We start from the raw sequence: 19,715 nt of genomic DNA, 5'->3' as shown, positions 1-19,715 counted from the left end.
CTTCTTCTGGAAAATTGAAAAAAAAAAACTGAGAGGGGAGGATTTCCAGCCCCCCGCTCCCTTCCCTTTTAGTCGCCTTCTACGACACGCAGGGAATACGTGGGAAGTATTCTTTTTCCCCTATCCCCAGGGAAAATATATATATATATATATTTATATTATATTTATTTATTTACATATGTGTGTGTGTATTTGAGTGGATGGGCCATTCTTCGTCTGTTTCCTGGTGCTACCTTGCTGACATGGGAAACAACAATTATGTCCAATAGAAATAATAATAATAATCAACAATAATAAAATAATATACAAAAAAATAACTTTTTTCCACCAATGACACATACGAAGCTTGGATTAATGTTAAGATTTTTCTACAGAATGTGCCCTTGGCCACCTCTATAATGTTTTTAAGCTTTACATATGCAAATGTTTCAAGTACTGTTCTAAAAATCCATCTCAAGTGTGATATTCTTCACTCACAGACAAAAGCTAAAAAAACTATATCTTTCATGATATATCCTACATTTTTTCTTAATCTTCCATCTACATCCTCAACAAATCTAACCTAAAACTTTTTGAAGCACTTTAAACAAGTATTCCACCCCACTTCAGCTTTGTTTCATACACACCAAATATCCAAAAGACATATATAATTCCACATGGCTTTCATCACCTACTCCTCACACATTCCACTCAAAAATTCATATTAGCAATGCTTGTCAGCCAGCAGGAGACATGCCTTCATTAAACCCACATAAATTTTTACTAGAAATAAACATCAATGATACTTAGACCTCCAATCCAAACCTGTTCCTCTTAGTCACCTTCTACAACAAGCGATATTTGGAAAACCTACCTTTTCATTGTCCATTTCCTACACATAAAAAACAGAAACTGGAAAACCTTCCCTTTCATGGTCCATATCCTACACCACATAATAAAAAATTCTAAAGATTGTACTTCAACTACACCCTGAATGACTGAGATGCTACAGAACTGCAGATAATTCAATACTAATACAAATTATGGGAAATCATATGATTAATTTTACCTTCTCGCAAACTTGGGTTCAGCAAGCAACGATTGATGATCCTGGAGAAGAGAATCAAGTCTTTTATTTTCAAGCCATGATTCACTAACTTCTGCTTGCTTCTCTCCTGTAACAGGTAAGGCCTGATCACGACCCCTTGACCTGAACAGTGTCTCGCCACTGAAAAACAAATGAGTAAAAAAACTCAGAAAAAGTATCAATGCATTCTATACATAAATCCCCCCCCCTCTCTCTCTCTCTCTCTATACATATATATGTGTGTCAGAGGTGAAGAGAATGGGAAGTGGGAGACCAAATTGGAGGTGAAAGGATGGAAAGAAAAAGATTTTGAGCAATCAGGCCCTGATCATACAAGAGGGTGAGAGGCGTGCAAGGAATAGAGTGAATTGGAACGATGTGGTATACCGGGGTCGATGTGCTGTCAATGGACTGAACCAGGGCATGTGAAGCATCTGGGGTAAACCATGGAAACTTTTGTGAGGCTTGGATGTGGAAAGGGAGATGTGGTGTCGGTGCATTACACATGACAGCTAGAGACGGAGTGTGAACAAATGTGGCCTTTGTGTCTTCCTAGCGCTACGTTGAAATATATAGGTATGTATATGTGCGTGTGTGGGCGTTTATGTATATACATGTGTATGTGGGTGCGTTGGCCCATTCTTTCGTCTGTTTCCTTGTGCTACCTTGCTAACGCAAGAGACAGTGACAAAGCATAATAATAATGATAAAAAATATGTCCAAGAGAGTGCCACTTATAGATCTGGAGAAAGTGTACAACAAGGTTGATAAATATACTCTGTGGAAGGTGTTACAAATATACAGAGTGGGAGGAGAGCTCCTGCAAGCAGTGAAGAATTTTTATCAAGAGAGTAAGGTGTGTGTGCAAGTTGGAAGACAAGAGTGTGAGTGGTTCCAAGTTAAGGTAGGTCTATGGAAGGAATGTGTATGCAGTCTGTTGAGGGTACATGCCTGGGAAGGGGGGGAAATTAGTTGTTATTTGCTGATGATACAACATACAGGCAGATTTGAAAGAGAGACTGCAGAAGCTGGTGTATGAGTCTGTGCAAGTGTGAAAGGGGAAAGTTTGAAGTAAATGTCAATACAGGTAAAGTTTTATTAGGTTTGGCAGATTTGAGTGAGACACTGGAGAAGGTGTGTGCGTTTGGAGAAAAGCATGTGAAAGGAGAAAGTTTTGAGTAAATGTGAATACATGCAAAGTTATTAGGTTTGGCATATTTGAGTGAGAAACTGCTGAAGTTGATGTATGAGTTTGGGAAGGTGTGAAAGGATACTGTTTCAAATAAATGTGCATTAAAGGAAGGGGATTGGGTTTCTCTATGGAGAGAGACAGACTGGTTGGAGTGGATGGGCAATGGACAGAGAGAAAAGGGGTAATTATGCATAAATTTGTGTATGTAAGGAAGTCATGTAAGGTTAGGGATAAGTGGAGACTCTACTGTCACGGCCACTTCTTTAATGGGAGTTCCCATAAGGAATGGGCATCAGAGAAATACTGAGACAGAGTGAGTATAAAAAGAGGGAACCTGGAGGAAGTGGGATATTTCAGACACCAGGGAGTGAAGATGGAAGTGAATGGAACTATGGAAGATAAAGTGAGCCATAGGGCTGGTGAGGGGATTAAGGTCCTGGGTGTACTGTGAAGTGTGGAAAGGAAGGTCATTGTCAGTATGGGGGAAAAGATGGGTATGTGTAATGGTATAGTAGTTCTGACAGTGTCATATGGTTGCAAGGCATTGGGCCAGGATAAAAAAGGTACAGAAGGTGGATGTGATGGAAAATAAATGTCTGAGAGCATTAAGTGGTGTGAGGAGGGTTGATCCACTAAGAAATGATATGGTGAGGGAGAGGTTTGGTAGTAAGTGGATTATGTACGAAAAAGCTGAAGAGGCTGTACTGAAATTTCTTACTTGAATCAGCCATCAGTGCTGTATCAGTGGCAAACAACAACTGACTCACTTTCAGGGCCCTTTCATTCCCAACAGGCTGCATACTCGCCCCTCTCTCTAAAACTTGCATTTACCTCCCTCACTAACCCATCCGTAAAGAAGATAGTGCCAGGAACAGACGAAGCACTCATATCCATCCTCTAACTGTCATGCACAATGCACCAAATCCACAGCTTCCCATCCACAAACAGGCCCTACAAACCTTTCCACCGTTTCTCTCAGCTACTTTAACGACAGCAAGTCGACCCTTTGTACACCAAAGTTTCAGTTCTCTTAATCCCACATCCCTCCTTTCACCCTCTTGCATGCTCAGGCCCCAATCACTCAAAATCTTTTTCACTCCATCCTTCCACATCCCTAAGCTGGTTCCTTCTTCTCCTTGTCTCCTCCACCTCTGACACATATATCCTCTTTGCCAACCTCTCTTCACTCATTTTCTCCTTGGGTTTTAACCATTTCAGCACACCCTCTTCAGCTCTCTCAAGCACACTCCTTATAATGCTACATCTCTTTCTTCCCTTTCAATTTCTTGTTCAATAAAACCAACTCACTCCAAATACTAATCCAATTTAGTTCTAGCCTAAATTAATCTAGCAAAACATTGCCTATGTAGCCAAGCCAAAACTAACCTAAACATATAATGGAACCTAACCTTACTTAACTTAATCTCACCTAATCTAATGAGCCTACCATTAGATTACATGTATGATAGGTAGCTCATCCCATCTGCAACCTGAACCCTTCAAAAAATAATTATTTGCAGGTTTTAACGCCAGAGCATAAACTTAACCTCTCTACCTATTAGCATGCATACCTATTTCCCTTACAGTTTTAAGTGCCATCTAAGCCCTCAGATATCTTGGATATATTATATGAACTAGCATCCCACCTGCTGAATTTAGGAGAAGTCATTTTTCAGGTAATTCAGCTCGAGATTAAACAAATCCAGGAAAACGCGTGGCCAAGACAACAATAACAATGGGTCAGCTGATATGGGTCGCTTATGGCATTTTTTCCCTACAGTTGACTGTTATCTTTTAGTGTTCAAAATCAATATTTATATAAGAAAACACTCTAGATTTATAAAGAAAACTCAAGGATTTCACGAACCAATGTTTGAATGAAGCTTACCATAAGATGGTGGTTAATTTCCGTTTTGTTCAGCACGAAACTGATAATGGTATAATGTAAATAAAAGCAAACTGAAACCATGATAATTTGTTTTTCATTTATATAACCTACAATCGAGATCTCAGCTGTAATAGAAAATAGGGTATTGAACTGTACAAAAATATATCTATATACTGATATCAATGGAAAGCTACATTCCCTTGAAATGAAGGGAAAATATTTTTGAGAATGAGCAAGACTGCTTTATCGTTATCCTTGGGTATAAATCAAGGACCTCATGGCGCTCACATATTTAGGGCAACCATAGACTTCCCATGATTAGGGATCCTATAACCAGGGATCCCATGGAAAATCCCGTAAACAGGTACCCCATGGGAATCTCATAAATAAGGACCCCATCGTAATCTCATAAATAAGGACACCATGGTAGTCTCATAAATAAGGACCCCATCGTAATCTCATAAATAAGGACCCCATCGTAATCTCGTAAATAAGGACCCCATCGTAATCCCATAGCCAGGTATTCCATGGGATTAGACATGATTAATTTCATCATCCTATTAGTGACCCGTCTCTTAACTTCGCATATATGTACCATTGCCTTTACTCCGTGTATGTACCATAGCCTATGCCATATGTAGTCCAGGACTCAAACACCCATCGCTTCAAAAAAAAAAAAGTTTTATATTGACCCTGGTGGCCTTAGTGTTCCTGACAATCGCTAGACCTAAATTCCACTCACCAGTTAACTGTTAAGCTAACTATGAAAAATTGATGTAGTCTCGGGTGAAGTCCCGTTGTTTGGGATTAAATGAAGCTTTTTGGTCTGACTGATTTACCCCGACACTTTGCATATACGTCAAGATCGTAAAATGTATGAGTTCTCCCGTGACTTCAGTGGATTTAGCGTGATTAACATTGATAACTTTGCTTATCAGATTTGACATATGAATTACTCTCGATATTAGCAAAACACCACAGTTAATCCCGATATGTGCTAAACACCGCAATTCAAACCTGCAAAAACATTAACAAAAAGGCTGTGGGGCATAACCATATCCTCCACTCTGTCCTGGAAAAACATTATCATAGATTCTGCTTCTCAAAGGTTGTGAGAATAATAAAGGTGTCATATTTTGTGAGCAACTATATATCTACAAGGGTTAAATCAGCTATGGGTGCGATGCTCTTGCAGTTACGATAACGGATACCTGCGGCCACAATTGTCAGTTATCAATGCCTACGGTAGGGACAACTCATAGATTTGCAGCACCTACAGACCTATGTTAACAGATTTTTCTGTCAGAGATGTTAATGCCATCCAATGCACCTTGGGCAGGAACACAACAGTTAGGCACATAAAAGAGGAAATAAGCTCGACTATGTCATCCTGTTAAACGATGTTGGACTATGACACAGGTAGTTCAGCTTACAGCTGATCATTACGCTTTCGTATCAAGTGTTGAGCTGCTGAGACTGCTCCTCAGGGATATTCCCTCGAGGTAGAGGTTGACAATTGTTTCCAAGTACAGATATAAGACCATGGAGTCACTGCAGCTGTGGTACGACGAGTACTCTGCCAGGATGCCCTCTCGGGGTGACCCAAACGTTGATCTCTTTGAGGAAGATCTGGTGCTCAACACCGAAACGATTATTACCAGTTTCACCAGGAGGGGTAGAGGTCAGCAGTTAGGCGCAAGAGCCCTCTACTCTCAAGTCCTACAATGGAGATGAAGCAGTTAAGAGAATCAACAAAGCCAACCTGCTCAATCCGAAACCAAACTATAGCATCTTGCAGCGAATGGCCAGACAGACGAGAGATCAAGAGGTCTGCAAAGGAAAGGGACTGGAATAGCTTTCCTCAGGTAATCAACCATCAAACCCCCACTCAGTCTTCTGTAGTCAATAAGATCACCAGCGGCAAGAAAGAACGGAGACACCCAAATCTAACTGCCAAGGAAAAGGAGCTCATCACCCAGTGGTACTCAGTCTCTAGCTACGATGGTCTTCCGTGCAAAGTTCGTCAGGCCTTAAAGTCGAGACAGAGGATATACAAAATAGATTCCTCAGGAAAGAGGGTCTCAGTGATGGTGTCTTTCAACGACTTTGAGCCACACTGAATCAGAGTCCAGGAAAGGTTGGAGCAACCTATGAAGTCATGAACGCCCAAGCAAGACAAAACCGATATCTCTAACATCCTGTCTTTGCAAAGTCCATGAGAAGCTCCAGCATCTAATGAATCATCGACGCAGCAAGCGTCTCTAAGGCATTCATAAAGACAAGAATAAATGTTTAGGCAAAGTACATGGTCTTCATCGATCTCTTGGGGGCCTTTGACAGTAAAACCACTCAACCTCCTTGCAGAACAGCATCATAAGCGGCAAGATGCTCTCGATCATCAAAGATTTCACGACTGACAGGTAAGCATCCATGTGCCTGGATGGAGTATACTCCGAGTGAAAGATGGAGCTTGGCACCCCTCAGGGTAGAGCCTTGTCACTCAAACTTTTCAATGTCTTCATGGATGCGATAGCACCCATAAAGATGGACGGCATCGTCAGCACAATCTAAACAGGTGACATTGTCCTGCAGTTGAGAAATGAGACCCACAGTGTGTCCACACCTTCATAGGCCTTGTAATCTTACCGGATAAGACCAAGGCTCTTGTCAGCAGTTGAGAGAAGACCCTGAAACAATGTTACCTACTACAGGTACCTTAGTGTCTATCGGCCAATACTAATACCAAAACAAAGCCCTTCAATGTACGACTCGACCTGCTGCGCAATGGTCAGTGTTACCAGTTAGGACATTAGAGGGTCACTGAAAAGTACGATTAGCTAATTGCTTCTTCCCGTCAACCATGTAATCATATTTGATATTTACCCAAACCCTAATCCTACCGTCACGTATAGCATACATGTAGTCTTCCTGTATGATACACCCAGTCTGGGTTTCATTTTGTTCGTCTCCAGCGGACCTTTTTGGAAAAGCGTAAAAACTACTACTGAAGCAAGAAATCCGAGTATAGAAACAAACTAGAGTAAAAAATGATTGCGGGAACGATGGTTATGCACCTGGCCAAAAGAAAAGGGGAAACGTGTTTTGGGGGCAACCGAGTATCAGTAGTTTTGATGAAATATACCAGGTATCAGATGTAAAAGCACGCGAGTGATGCATCACAAGGTATAATTGGGAGCATAATAGATAACTCGAAATTTCGACCCTTGACTTTTATTTAATGTCTGAACTGTCCAGTACTTCCTTTAGCACTTACAGTAGAACTTTCCCATTATCAGTACCTCATACAGATTTCAATAAAGTAATCATACCCACTGTAGTGCTAGTGAATATAAAAGTACTACAGGAGCCTCAAGAGATTGAAGCACCTCCTGGAGAAGTAATCTTTTCTTTAGTGCACTTGAAATTTCCTGCTAAAAAAAAGTTTCCATACCTTTACCCTTAAATGCCTTTTACAACACTCATTTCTGTGTGAAGTATCTTTCTCCCCAAACAAAAAGGATAAAATAACAACTATACATTAATTTTTATTAGGAAACTATGAGAAATCGCTTCATGTAAAAACTGGTATATGTTTACTAATGGAATTATGCTGGATCCTCTTCACTTATCCTCTCCATACTTCCAAACCATTTCAGCATATCCTGGTCATCCCTTTCAATTAAAGATGTGCTTACGATCTAAACCCTTTCAGGTAATCCTTCCAAAACCACCTCACCTCACTCCACATATAGTCCTTAGGCATTCAATCTTCAGCACATCCACTCTTATCCTCTTAAAAGCTTAAGGCATCTACATTTTCGAAAGTACTATACAGCCATGTAATGTACTATAACACACCATAAGCTACCAAACAACCACACTGAAGAGATCAAGTGGAAAAAGAAGTATATAAAGGTTTTTAAGACTGATAAATCACATCTGTTATTGTTAGTCGAGATTGTGTAGCAATATACAGACTTCACATAATGGAATTATGAAATACGTAAATGGTAAGAAAATTCAGAGCAAGATGGCATCTTTTGTCTTCAAAGCAATTGCTTGAGGGCATTTTTCAACAGAAGCTAGTCGTCACTATCATCAATCTTAGGAGCCAGGAAGTACTGGATCTGGCCGATATCTTCAATATTATATTCAACAACAAGAGGGACATCTGGGGCCATGGAGAGTGAAACCTAGAGGGGGAGAAAAATCAAGGATATTACAAAACATCATAAAAGATATGCAACAAGAACTAAAATGGACAAAATGGTGCAAGTATGCAATTTTTTGTTAATACTTCCATTTTCTTTTTAAATGAATCTGATACTAAAAACCATACCTGTGGGGACAGCGGAGTAGCCTTCGTAAACATGTTGAGGTATCGACAAGCAAAGGTCAAGGTAGTTGGCTCTTGCATCTCAATTACAACAGCCTCTTCCTCCTTGTCAACACTTGAGGTCTGGGCAAGCTGTATCAAAAAGTCATATAAAATTTAATTACCAATTCTGGCTACAACCAGCATAATCACTCATTACTTTGTATAACATTCATGCCAAAATTATAACAATCAGTCAAGTTTCAACTTATCAAAACCAAATTTTCACAATTCTTTACAAAAATGGCAATATAGATTCCAATATTTAGAACAATCCTGAATCATTCTTCTCAATGCTACAAGACCACTAAACCCAAATGAAAACTCCCATTAAATAAAAAGACTTATTCAAAATGATTAACATTACCCCAATCAACCCTGATAAAATACAATACCTTAATATTAGCAGTTCCTATGTCACCAGCAGCAGAGAACTTCACACCTTCTTTCGAACAGGTAATTTTAATAGTTTCTCCAAACTGACTCAAATCTCTGCAAATGCGAGCAAATTCTCCAGAAGGCATCTTTACCACACATGCATAATCAGTTTCCTGCAATTTGAAATGTAAATATGAAAAACCAAGAAAAATAATTACAATGCCCCACACCTGACAGACAATTACCCTAAGGTACATCACATGGATGGAAAATGTTCAGGAACAAAAGCCATTTAGTTTAGCAGGCATGAATTCAGTTTCTCAAGCGTCTGTGTACATGAGCAAAGAAACATTCTTGTTCACCTAGGACATCCTTGAAGTAAATCACTTTAGTTCTTAAGGAAAATTTTGGCAATAAGTTGAATTATTAGTTTACAATGGATGAATGTTTCCATCTTGGTTACATAAAAATTATTTCCTAGCCAAATCCACAATTCCAGGGGACACCCAGTTTAAGCAATACGGGTAATATATTAGGGGGTGGTGTCTTGATCTTTGTTAAAGTCCACCTTCATCCTGTGATGAACATTTTAACTGTTGGTAATAGATTTTTTTTTGTAGATACTAAAGCCAAGTGATGAGAGGAAATAAAAGTATGACTATAGACCACCCCATAGACATCAGTGGTACACAAAAAAATTCATGACCAGCTAGCAGAAATCTGTAATGGACACAATTCAATCATAGATCTTAACATACCAGTGACTAAATAGGAGGAACCCCTTTTTAATAGCTTTGGGTGTGGCTTGTACCAAAATCTGCTTGGTATGTATTTGTTGGTAGACTGCTAACAACAAGGGAGGGACATTAACTAATACCTGCCTGGGTCTCTGTGGTAGGAAGGAATATTAGGGCAATAAATACTTACTGGAATCCCTAAGTGTTCCTGGTCTAGATTCATTAACTTCATCTCATAATCTGACACCTTCTCCTGGTTTGGAGACTCGAACGTGAAGGTAACGGTGTCTGCATTATCATGTGCTTTCATAGTGATGATGTCATCATTGGAAGCACACTTGAGGATTTTTGACATGCTGCAACAAATTCTAAATTTAAGAATTTTTCGAATCTACACTGGGTGGTAAATACTTCAAAGGAATGAACACTACAAGGTATAGTATGAGTATCTGCATTACTTCAAAGATCTATGACCCACTCATTATAAAGCAATGCTTTCCACTATGGTGAAAGATGAACAAATCTCAAAATGAACACAACTGTATCTTGTATCATCGCACCAGGTTTCACATCCATGCCAAAAACTTACACTCATTCGTCACTGAATTACTTACAATATAGTAAAGGTTGGGGGATTTGGGAGAAAGAGGGTCAAACATGTGGTTGTAGTTACATACAGCTTACAGCAGCCTATTCATGAATACTTTGAACGTAGCAACCCAACATAGGACTATACACATTTCCTAATTGGGGATTATACATTAAAATCTTTACATCAAAACAAAAATCTACTAGAGCAAATTCACTATCACTTAAACATATCCATCCTCCAAATATTCAATGTTTAACAAAAGTGCTGCATGCCATGTAGTGGGGGTAGAGGAAACCCATGTATGTGCATCCCATGTTAAGCAAGTACTTCTGGCTTGTCATATGAGCATATCAAGAGCACTAAGCGAAGGATCTGCATTTTCCTTGAACCGCTGTGATTTTATTCAGGTTTACCCCATACGCTTTACATGCCCTGGTTCAGTCCACTGACAGCACATCAACCCCAGTATACATCATTCCACTTTCTAGACAAACTCTTTTATAAGTAAAACTTGCGGTAAAAGTAAATACTATGTAAAGAGAAATGCCAAACAACAAGGCTTACAGTTTCCATCCCAATCAATAAAAGGAAAAACTTCCATCATCAGTACTTCCAGTAGGGCTGTGTTCCGGTTATCATATATGACTAATTATCAAGCTGATAACACATTAAATCATGACACTATCAAGATAACATTAAAAACTCTCAGATACACTGCAATCAATCTTTGGGGGCTCTTCAGGGCCATGTATTCTACTATTTCATCAAACAAGAGACCTAATATTTCCACCACATGGAATGCTGGATTTTAATATAACCTACATGTGAACACAAACTTGCTTAGGCACATTAGCTCTTTTATAATTCTAATTTTCTAGGGAATGCAATACTTAAAAAATACAATCATGTTGGGAACTGGTTAACAGGATTAATATTTTATTGACATTTATGAAAAAGTTACCAAATGAACTTCATTAAACATTTCAGTTATAAAGCAACATTAAGGAAGCCTAACAAAAATATAGAAATCACACAACAGTCTATTGCCACTACAATAACCAAACCATGCAATGGATATGTAAACAAAAAATTTTTTTTTTTCCGTGAATTGTTCAATGAATTTTGAAATAAATTACTCGTTTTGTTTGGGCTGGTGCGAAAGAACAAGAAAAAAATTTCCTGATAATTATGGTAGCCCCTCTTTATAATTACACTAAAACATAATATCTATTATGGTATATGATGGGCAATGTTGCAAGAAATCTTTATATTACAATATCATGAAAGTAGGGCTCCCAATATGAGGCCAGACCAATGTGCACTTCTGAAAGTCCTATGTGTGTGTGGTGCTATATTATTTCACATGAAAAGTGGGAAGATAATTCTTTTTTAGTGTGTACTTTATTGTATTAGTAACTACCCTTCCCATCCTCCTCGGACCTATTCTGTGGAATTTGCAAAATCCTGGAAACTATCGGTTATGAACTTTTCAGCATATCTAAAAAAAAAAAACATGTTATTGTTTATGTACAATTATATACCTTGGCTTCCTTTAAAAGGTTTATCAGTTCAGTAAGATTTCTAAGGGTACATGATGCAAGATCTGATATTACTCAATATTTCATCTAACCCTCAGTGTGCATATACAGGAAGTAGATGGTTGACCATTTAAGTACTTCTGCCACTACAGAAATCAAACCAAGGCATTATGCCACTGAAGTATCACTGACTGCAAAGGCTATTTGGGTGGTTGTATGGTGGAAAATGCCATCTTCATAGGTTTGATTTTCTTATGGCACAGTAAGGAATGATAGTGTCAGATTTTGCTTAATTACACTATTTCACTGTAAATTCATTTGTGGTAGAGTCACAAGGATAGGGAAAATGTGTTTAAACAGTACTATGATTTTGTAAAACATGGAAATCAACAAATTTGCACTAACATTGAAAGACTACATTCTCTACTTATCTATCATTTCTTGGTTTGGTTGGGAATGTACACACCAAGTGCAGGTGTCTACAGAGATAAAAGAATCTGAACCAATGCAGAATCAGTACTTGGATAGAGAGTAGTGATATACAGGTATAAAAGGGGCAATGCAAGGTGGATGGAAGAGATTAGAAACACTGTGGAAGTGAAAAGGCATATGGTAGATTACTCAATAGAAATGTACCAGTAAAAGCTCAGCAAAGGAGGAGGGAAGAAATATAAAATATGTAAGTGGAATGTTAAGAAGCTTATAGAGGAAAGCAAAGAAAGAGCAGATGAAGATTTTGGGAAAAGTTAAGCGAAAAGTTTTGGAATAAGAAACTATACTGGAAGGAGGTAAAAAAGGGAAGAGGTGGATTTAAGAGTGGAAATGTTGATGTGGGAAGTAAGGAAGGGGAATTGCTGAATCAAAAGCTTTGTGGTAGGGGGGGAGAGAGAGTGAGAAAAAAGGACCAAATGCCAATAGGGTTTCTAGGGGGCCACTTTCTATCATTACATATGAAGTTCAATTCTGTTAAACTTACAGCTTATAAAGTGTACTTGAAATTGCTGGAGGTTATTTCTTTGGGAGAACATCAGTTCTGTCATTTGAAGGCTTGCACCTAATGTCTCGTAACAATTCTAGGAAGTGTTATCTTGCAAGTTTTAATACTAAGACCTTTCATTTCACTCATCTACATATTCTAACTAATCAATGAAATTTCTTTTCTTGGTAAAAAATCAGATCGTGAAAATATTGACACCCATAGAATTATGCAACAAAGAACTGACCACAGAAAAGGCCTAAAAGAATGAAAGTTATCAACAACACTATGATATCAAAACAGCATGCAACATCTTATGTTAGTGAGGAGTAAATAAAATATGGATAAATTTGATGAAATTTCAGAGATGTTACTGAAGAAAACTTCTATAAGCAAAAATCAATTAAACATGAGATTTTGTGACACTAAAGGATCCTAGATCTGACCAAGGAGCTAAAATTTCTAACTTTTTGTTACAGGTGGTTTAACTGAAACTGCTTAACATCCACATTTCAGTCATATATAAATACACAGACGAGTAAATCATGTCATTACAAGAAAAAAAGTGATTCAGAGAAAAATAAAACTGTAGCTGGTCAAACAAAACATCATATAGTTTGATAAAGTTGTTCAATGAAGAGTACACCAGATTTTAATTATAATAGTATGTGTATATGGTTATGCTTAAGATTAAGCTTCCTTACATTGGATATGATGAGGCAAAACCATTTTGTCATAACTAGAAACAACCTTGAATAAGCCCTCTTCTGAAGAAACTACATCTTTTGTAAATGCTTGGTGTATCATAAAGAAACTGACACTGGACCAAGATATAATGGGCAATTTGGTAATATTACCAGACTACCCATCACCAACAAAAAACAGATCAAGTTTAACTCCTCACAAGAGTAAGTTTATTATTATAATATTCTTTATTGTGAAGACATTACCCTTCATTGTTGTCAGATACGCTTACATGCTTCCTGGAGCATGTACATTTTTTTGACAGGTGAAAATTCAATTCCAGACTACCATTCAAATAAATCCACTTATATGGGAAAAGTACTCAAAACTATTCAGCAAAACATTTTAAGTAAAAGTTACAAGTGTCGGATTCAAAAAATTATTCTTATTCTCCGAAAAAATGAGTTCGGGATGGATAGGATCACCCATAAGAATGTGGGCTAGAAAAGATAGAAAACTGCATCTATAAATATCCATACAACTTTACCCATAGCAACTCAAATTCTGCCAATTTTCAATACTTAAAAAAAAATCATAATTTACACTTAGAACTTATAAAGTTTCTAAATCCAACGGTGTATTACCATACTTCGAAAGCACCCAATAGTAAATCTCCGCCCCTGGGTGTCAGGCGAACGTTTCACGGTTTATATTATCTATTACCTGAACTTCCTCCACTTACCTAACATCATAGCAGTCCTGTCAATCAATGCTCATGAGAAAAATAATGCTCTAGATCACTGTATCCTATCAAAATCATTAAGACAGTGTTTAATCATACGAATTTCTTGTGAATCTCGGTCATTTTCTTAAAACCTTTATGCTACAACTTCATCTAGTGCCTAGTCGGTTAAATAACCCCAATCTTGTTAAATGACCATACTTGTCCACAAAATTCTTACCTGGTCAGGTCCATGCCCATTATGAGATTTCTGTCGCATCTGTACTTATCGAAGCCCTCTGCTCTGAGGTTTACAGAAACGAGGGATACATGAGCATTATCCATTGCTTGCAGCTGGATGCCGGAGTCTGCACAGTCCCATGACGCTTCATTTAGCAAGTCCTTAATGGCGTCCAGCACCTTCTTCAGCAGGCTTCCCTGAACAAGACGAGCCTCAAACATAATGAAGTAGTTTGCAAGCAGCCCGACTACAAAACTTTAATCTCTACTGCACCAGTACGCCCTGCGGTTATCTGCCTTCGTCACCCTCGCTTGTCGCTCGTCCCTAGACTCTCTAGTCTACAGGTTTTCGCGCGTTTTCTGTGGATTCACAAACAGAATTCGCGGGAAGTGTGTTCATTGGTTGGGATACCCACTCCAGAGGCTGATTGGTCCTCAGGGAACATAACCATGAAAAATCTTGCTAGGAAAAGCTAATGATTATATTTATGATATTCATAAGACACCCTGAAATTATTTCATTCTATGGGCAAATGTTAATGATAACTATATAAAAGTAATATAGATGTGTTATCTAAATCATAAATCTACCAAATACGTATTTTTTGACAAAGAATGTCGTCAATTTGTTTTGAGTGACTTCCATACTTTGATGCTTTACGAGAATCTAAATGACATGAATGTTTTTGAAAATAATGTTTTGATAAAAGTGAAAGCGTATAGAATTATAAATATGACTATATGCACCAAAAATATATCACCTTAGAAAGCATTTGAAGATTAAAGATAGATCTGTATTTGAATCGGTCATCAGTTGGCGGGAGTTCAAGCCGTCGAAGGGTCAGTCGTCTGCTCGCTTCGGATCTAGCGGGTGGGGTAGGAAGGTGGGTCTTGGCAGTGCCGTGTTGTCCCGAGAGAGGCCCAAGTGTCGTAGGCCTTAGTTAAAGTCTCCTTTTCTTTGTTCGACAGTCAAACCTTCATACAGTAACGATGTCGGTGATGACTATTAAGCTAGCCAAAGCCGAGGGAACACCATGGGGCTTCAGGCTGCAAGGTGGCAAGGACTTTGCCACGCCTCTCTGTGTTCAGAAGGTATGTATGAACTTGTAAATCAAATTTACGATAAACCAGTCCGTGGAAGAATGCAAAGTTTGAATAATTCAAGTAAACTAATCAATAGCAGAAAAAAATTAGCGTTAGCGCGGTCAGGTGTTGATAGCAACTTTGCGATAATGCTTTCCTGTAATCGAGATGCTGAATATTTTTTGGCTGTTAATTATTCTCTTAAAGCAGTGAAGGAAAATTTATTTAACCCTGTTTCTTTGAAAAATTGATATCAAGTCAAAAGCAAATTTAGACTGGCCATTTAAGGAAGTGTTGGTGTAAGGTGTCTTGTCCTGACTTGGGTGAAGACCTCCCCCCACCCTCCATGCAGGATGACTTTACCTAACTTCTCGCTCCTTAGATGACGACTTGACCTGGCTTCTCGATCACCCATCTCCATCTGCAGGTCTCCTTTGACCTTGCCCCCTGACCCTAACCTGTTCTTCCATTGGTGCCCGGTGCGAGGGGGTCACACAATCAGCCCTACCAGCTCAGGAGTTTCCCCTCGTTTTTAAAAATCCTTTAAAATGCTCGGTTATTTACATATGATAAGATTATCCCACGTACGGTGGTTATCTTGGTATGAAGTGTGGCACAGGTGATCAGTGCTGTTACCTTGGTGAGGTACTAGTTTTTATTGCTGTTGTGATTTTATCTTAATGTTAAGATAATGGTGACCTGTTCTGCTATCTTGGTGTAGGAATGGTGGAAAGTTCTGTTCTCTTGGTATACCGTTGTTGGCCACTGCTGTTACTCTTGATCGTACTATAGTGGTGACCATTGCTCTTAACTTGATGCATTTTTGGTAAGAGGTTTAAAAATAGTGTTCCTTTGGTGGTGTAAGATGTAGATGGGCTGCGGTATCCCACTATCTTAGGAAAAGTGTAGTAACAGTGACGAGTGGAGTTGTCTTTTTCACAGGTATGGTACTAATAATCATTGCCAAGAATAACACTCTTAAACATAAAGACAATGTACACAAAAATGTTGATATTGTCCAGACACTGAATCCAATGGCCTGGCGTTTTGTGACTGGAATATATATTCCAGTCACAAAACGCCAGGCCATTGGATTCAGTGTATATATATATATATATATATATATATATATATATATATATATATATATATATATATACTGGAAGTATTCAATAGGTAGTTATTTGTAAAGGTTGGTCGGTTATTTGGTCTTTAGGCCTGCGGAGTAACAGGGTCATTAAACCGTCAACGTCGTCATAACCACCAAGTGAAATACCTCGAACACTTCTAGATGTTCAAGATAATTTCTAGATGTTCAAGATAATTTCAAGACTAGTACACGCTCACTGCATAAATGGCCCTGAGATATATTGGCCCTGACGAAGACACGCATACTGATATACGAACTTAGTGTTCATAATGAATTTTAGAGCGAGATTGAAAATCAATATGCTCTGGTAATCTATTGTAATCTAGCAGAACTATATTGTGGAACATTCAGAAGGATGAAGAAAGTTTTGTATATCTGACTGTGTTTTGAGATTCCATTATCAGAATATGTTGCGGGTGTGAGCAAGAAAATGAAACCTGCAGTTAGTTCAACTGCTGGCATATAGTCCCTAATAGGGCGTAGCGAGCACCACCCAAAATGATAACAGTCAGTTAGTTGTTTATAGACCAGCGTGGAGTATATGTAGTGACTTGCTTGGCCTATCAAGGTTGAGAATGGGATATTCCACCTGTTTTGCTGTTTTCTTCCTAACATTCATGCTGTGTTATTTCGGCTTTTATGATATATTGTGTAAACTTAACATATTGCCTAATCAAATAGTTTGTTCTCTATGTTTAACTCAGACCATTCAGTAATGTCCCGTAGTCGTCATTTAAACCTCTCGCAGAGGAAATGCATAAAGGATTATGTTATTTACGAATGTCACTGGAGAGTTGTAAGCAATCTGTGAATCTTTCAATTTTCGCAAAGCCTTTTTAGCATTTGCCTAAAAGGTGTTTCATTTTTAAAGATTGCGAGTTTACAACCTGTTCTACTCTCATGAATATAGCCATGAGTGGGATGGGTGCAGGTCTAAGATTGATGACAAGGAATGATCCATTAACCTTATAAAATGAACGATGTTGGCTGCTTTCATCCGCTCGGGAAATCTACCTATTTTATATGTTTATTACGGAGAGAGATCAGGGAGTGTCCACTGCCTTCTTGAGTAGGTTTAGATATATGACAGCCTGAATGGGCCTCCTTCAGAGATGTCGCGATGCTTTTGACTTGCGGTAAGGTGGAAAAGAAATAAAGAATATGGAAGGTGGTTGTGGTAAAACCTCCTTCAAGGCTCTAGTAGGGTGTGGTAACTGCTCTTCCAGGGAGCGCGCAATGTTTACATTGGCAAGTCAACAAGTATCATTCAGTTCCTTATCTAAATTTGTCTTTTCTTAATTAGGTTAGGTATTTTGCATAAAAATTTGAATTTTATTCAAACCTAAAGCGATAGTTATCAATGTATTGTTTTCTGCCGTACTTTTGACAAGCAGCGTTATCTTGTTAAAAAGAGTGATAGGTAGCGTAACTGACGAGTGTCGGTGGTGCCATCAGGTCACTAACTTTCAGGCCCAAGATTGATTAGGAAGACTCTGTTATAGATTTTACCTTCATTAACTTACAAGAATCAGTAGAGTAAGAGTTGCGTAATGTTTTTTTTGTGTGTGTGTGTGTGTTTCCCTTGTGCATATAAGGGAAGAGAACATGGCTGACGCTTGGAGAAGGATGGACGATGAAGACTTGATATTTGTTTACACGGTGCATACTGATGAGCAAGCGCTATAACTCATTATGCTCGAGTGGGATATTTGTGTGTTTATATCGGCAGCTTAAGCCAAACCCGGATACTAAAGTCGAAGAAAATAAGAAATACCATGGGCTGGTGCTTTCCTTCCTCTGCTAATTTAAAAACTGCTCATGTGGCTTTATTATTTATTTGTCTAAATATATATATCTTTCTTTCTTTCAAACTATTCGCCATTTCCCGCTTTAGCGAGGTAGCGTTAAGAACAGAGGACTGGGCCTTGGAGGGAATATCCTCACCTGGCCCCCTTCTCTGTTCCTTCTTTTGGAAAATTAAAAAAAAAACGAGAGGGGAAGATTTCCAGCCCCCCGCTCCCTCCCCTTTTAGTCGCCTTCTACGACACGCAGGGAATACGTGGGAAGTATTCTTTCTCCCCTATCCCCAGGGATAATATATATATATATATATATATATATATATATATATATAGAGAGAGAGAGAGAGAGAGAGAGAGAGAGAGAGAGAGAGAGAGAAATCGTATCTCTGATAGTGTGGATGAAGGACGTATATCTAGGGATAAGTGGATAAAAGCATTTAGCATAAGTTGGGTACACTGTAGTTCATCCATACAGGGTTACTGTAGGTAGGCCCAGGGATCCATTGCGTCTTCTTTTTGTTGGTAGGCATTAATAGTACTGATCGTACAGATACTACTGGCAACGCAAGATATACATTGGTTGCATTTAGAAATATGATTGATAATGTGAATTACCTTTAGAGACATAATTGATAATGTGAGTTAAGTAGGGTTGTGGTAACGTAAAACTTAGTTTGCAATAGTATGCATAAGACATGGTCTCCAAAGAACTGTGGCTAACGTTATCTTTCAGGGCTTGGTGCAACCCAAGATGGAATACTAAAACATTCCTTCAAAGGCAACGAGACGATTCAGGATATACTGATGTGTTCTTATGAAAATTTATTTCATATCTAGTATAAATACAGTTGTAAAACAGGTTGTTGTGTACTGTCTTGTTGAAATATGGTGACAGCTTGATGGTTTCCATGAGACACACACGGAGAAAAAAAAAAAAAAGATATACAGAAATCATGCTTCAGCATCATAGATGAAAATGCAAGCAGAGAATTCAAAGGAAGACTCGGTATTGTGGTTTTCAGTTACACGATATCTTGGCTTATGGAAGGTAGGTTGTGGCTAGGATATCTTAATAAAACGACTACGGTGTCTTTACTTACGGTAGATACCATCTTGCTGAAATATCTAATGAAACTGCTGGAAAGTAGAGTTGTGCTTAGGTTATCTTCAAGAAACTAATGTTGGGTATAATTACTAGAATATCTAATGAAACGACTTAATTAGCGTTGTGGCGACATTTTCATGAGTATATTGGGTGGGTGAGTTCTGGCTAGGATATCTTAAAGAACGTAC

The 19,715-nt window shown here is 38.4% G+C and overlaps 3 protein-coding genes across 27 annotated transcripts in view; 1 reads left to right on the top strand and 2 right to left on the bottom strand.

Moving 5' to 3' along the window:
* Tsen54 (tRNA splicing endonuclease subunit 54) overlaps window positions 1-4,032 on the bottom strand; it is a 22,017-nt gene extending 17,985 nt beyond the window's left edge. Inside the window, exons 1-2 of the mRNA XM_071695228.1 lie at window positions 3,905-4,032; window positions 1,049-1,207 (exon numbers count right to left, since the gene is read on the bottom strand). Of these exons, the coding sequence (XP_071551329.1) occupies window positions 1,049-1,207; window positions 3,905-3,927 (182 nt within the window). The 5' untranslated portion in view covers window positions 3,928-4,032. The remainder of the gene's footprint in view (window positions 1-1,048; window positions 1,208-3,904) is intronic.
* Window positions 4,033-7,678: 3,646 nt separating this feature from the next.
* PCNA (Proliferating cell nuclear antigen) lies at window positions 7,679-14,802 on the bottom strand. Its single transcript, XM_071695227.1, has 5 exons — window positions 14,389-14,802; window positions 9,827-9,992; window positions 8,917-9,072; window positions 8,486-8,614; window positions 7,679-8,339 (listed from the first exon to the last, which is right to left on the bottom strand). The coding sequence occupies exons 1-5, from the start codon at window positions 14,607-14,609 to the stop codon at window positions 8,229-8,231; spliced, it is 783 nt and encodes a 260-aa protein (XP_071551328.1). The 5' UTR covers window positions 14,610-14,802; the 3' UTR covers window positions 7,679-8,228.
* A 428-nt stretch (window positions 14,803-15,230) lies between these two features.
* The window catches only part of Zasp52 (Z band alternatively spliced PDZ-motif protein 52), a 156,906-nt gene continuing 152,421 nt past the window's right edge, over window positions 15,231-19,715 (top strand). For 19 of the 25 annotated variants that reach the window (XM_071695214.1, XM_071695206.1, XM_071695208.1 and 16 more), the window contains exon 1: window positions 15,231-15,479. In XM_071695214.1, coding sequence (XP_071551315.1) covers window positions 15,378-15,479 — 102 coding nt within the window. In that variant the 5' untranslated portion in view covers window positions 15,231-15,377. The remainder of the gene's footprint in view (window positions 15,480-19,715) is intronic. The other 6 variants (XM_071695221.1, XM_071695224.1, XM_071695220.1 and 3 more) reach the window with 2 other exon arrangements.

The sequence above is a fragment of the Panulirus ornatus genome, chromosome 58 (assembly GCF_036320965.1).
Source record: "Panulirus ornatus isolate Po-2019 chromosome 58, ASM3632096v1, whole genome shotgun sequence".
Classification (NCBI taxonomy): Eukaryota; Metazoa; Arthropoda; class Malacostraca; order Decapoda; family Palinuridae; genus Panulirus; species Panulirus ornatus.
Note: the sequence above shows the minus strand (reverse complement) of the source record. Positions and strands in the feature narration are given on the sequence as shown.

Bases quoted from the DNA above. Each gene is read 5' to 3' on its own strand.
- PCNA (XM_071695227.1), bottom strand. From the start codon at position 14,609: ATGTTTGAGGCTCGTCTTGTTCAGGGAAGCCTGCTGAAGAAGGTGCTG. The intron at 9,993-14,388 runs GTAAGAATTTTG...AATTTGTTGCAG, and splicing joins ATGGGCATGGACCTGACCAG to CATGTCAAAAATCCTCAAGT. The intron at 8,615-8,916 runs GTATTGTATTTT...TTTTTGATACAG, and splicing joins TAGGAACTGCTAATATTAAG to CTTGCCCAGACCTCAAGTGT.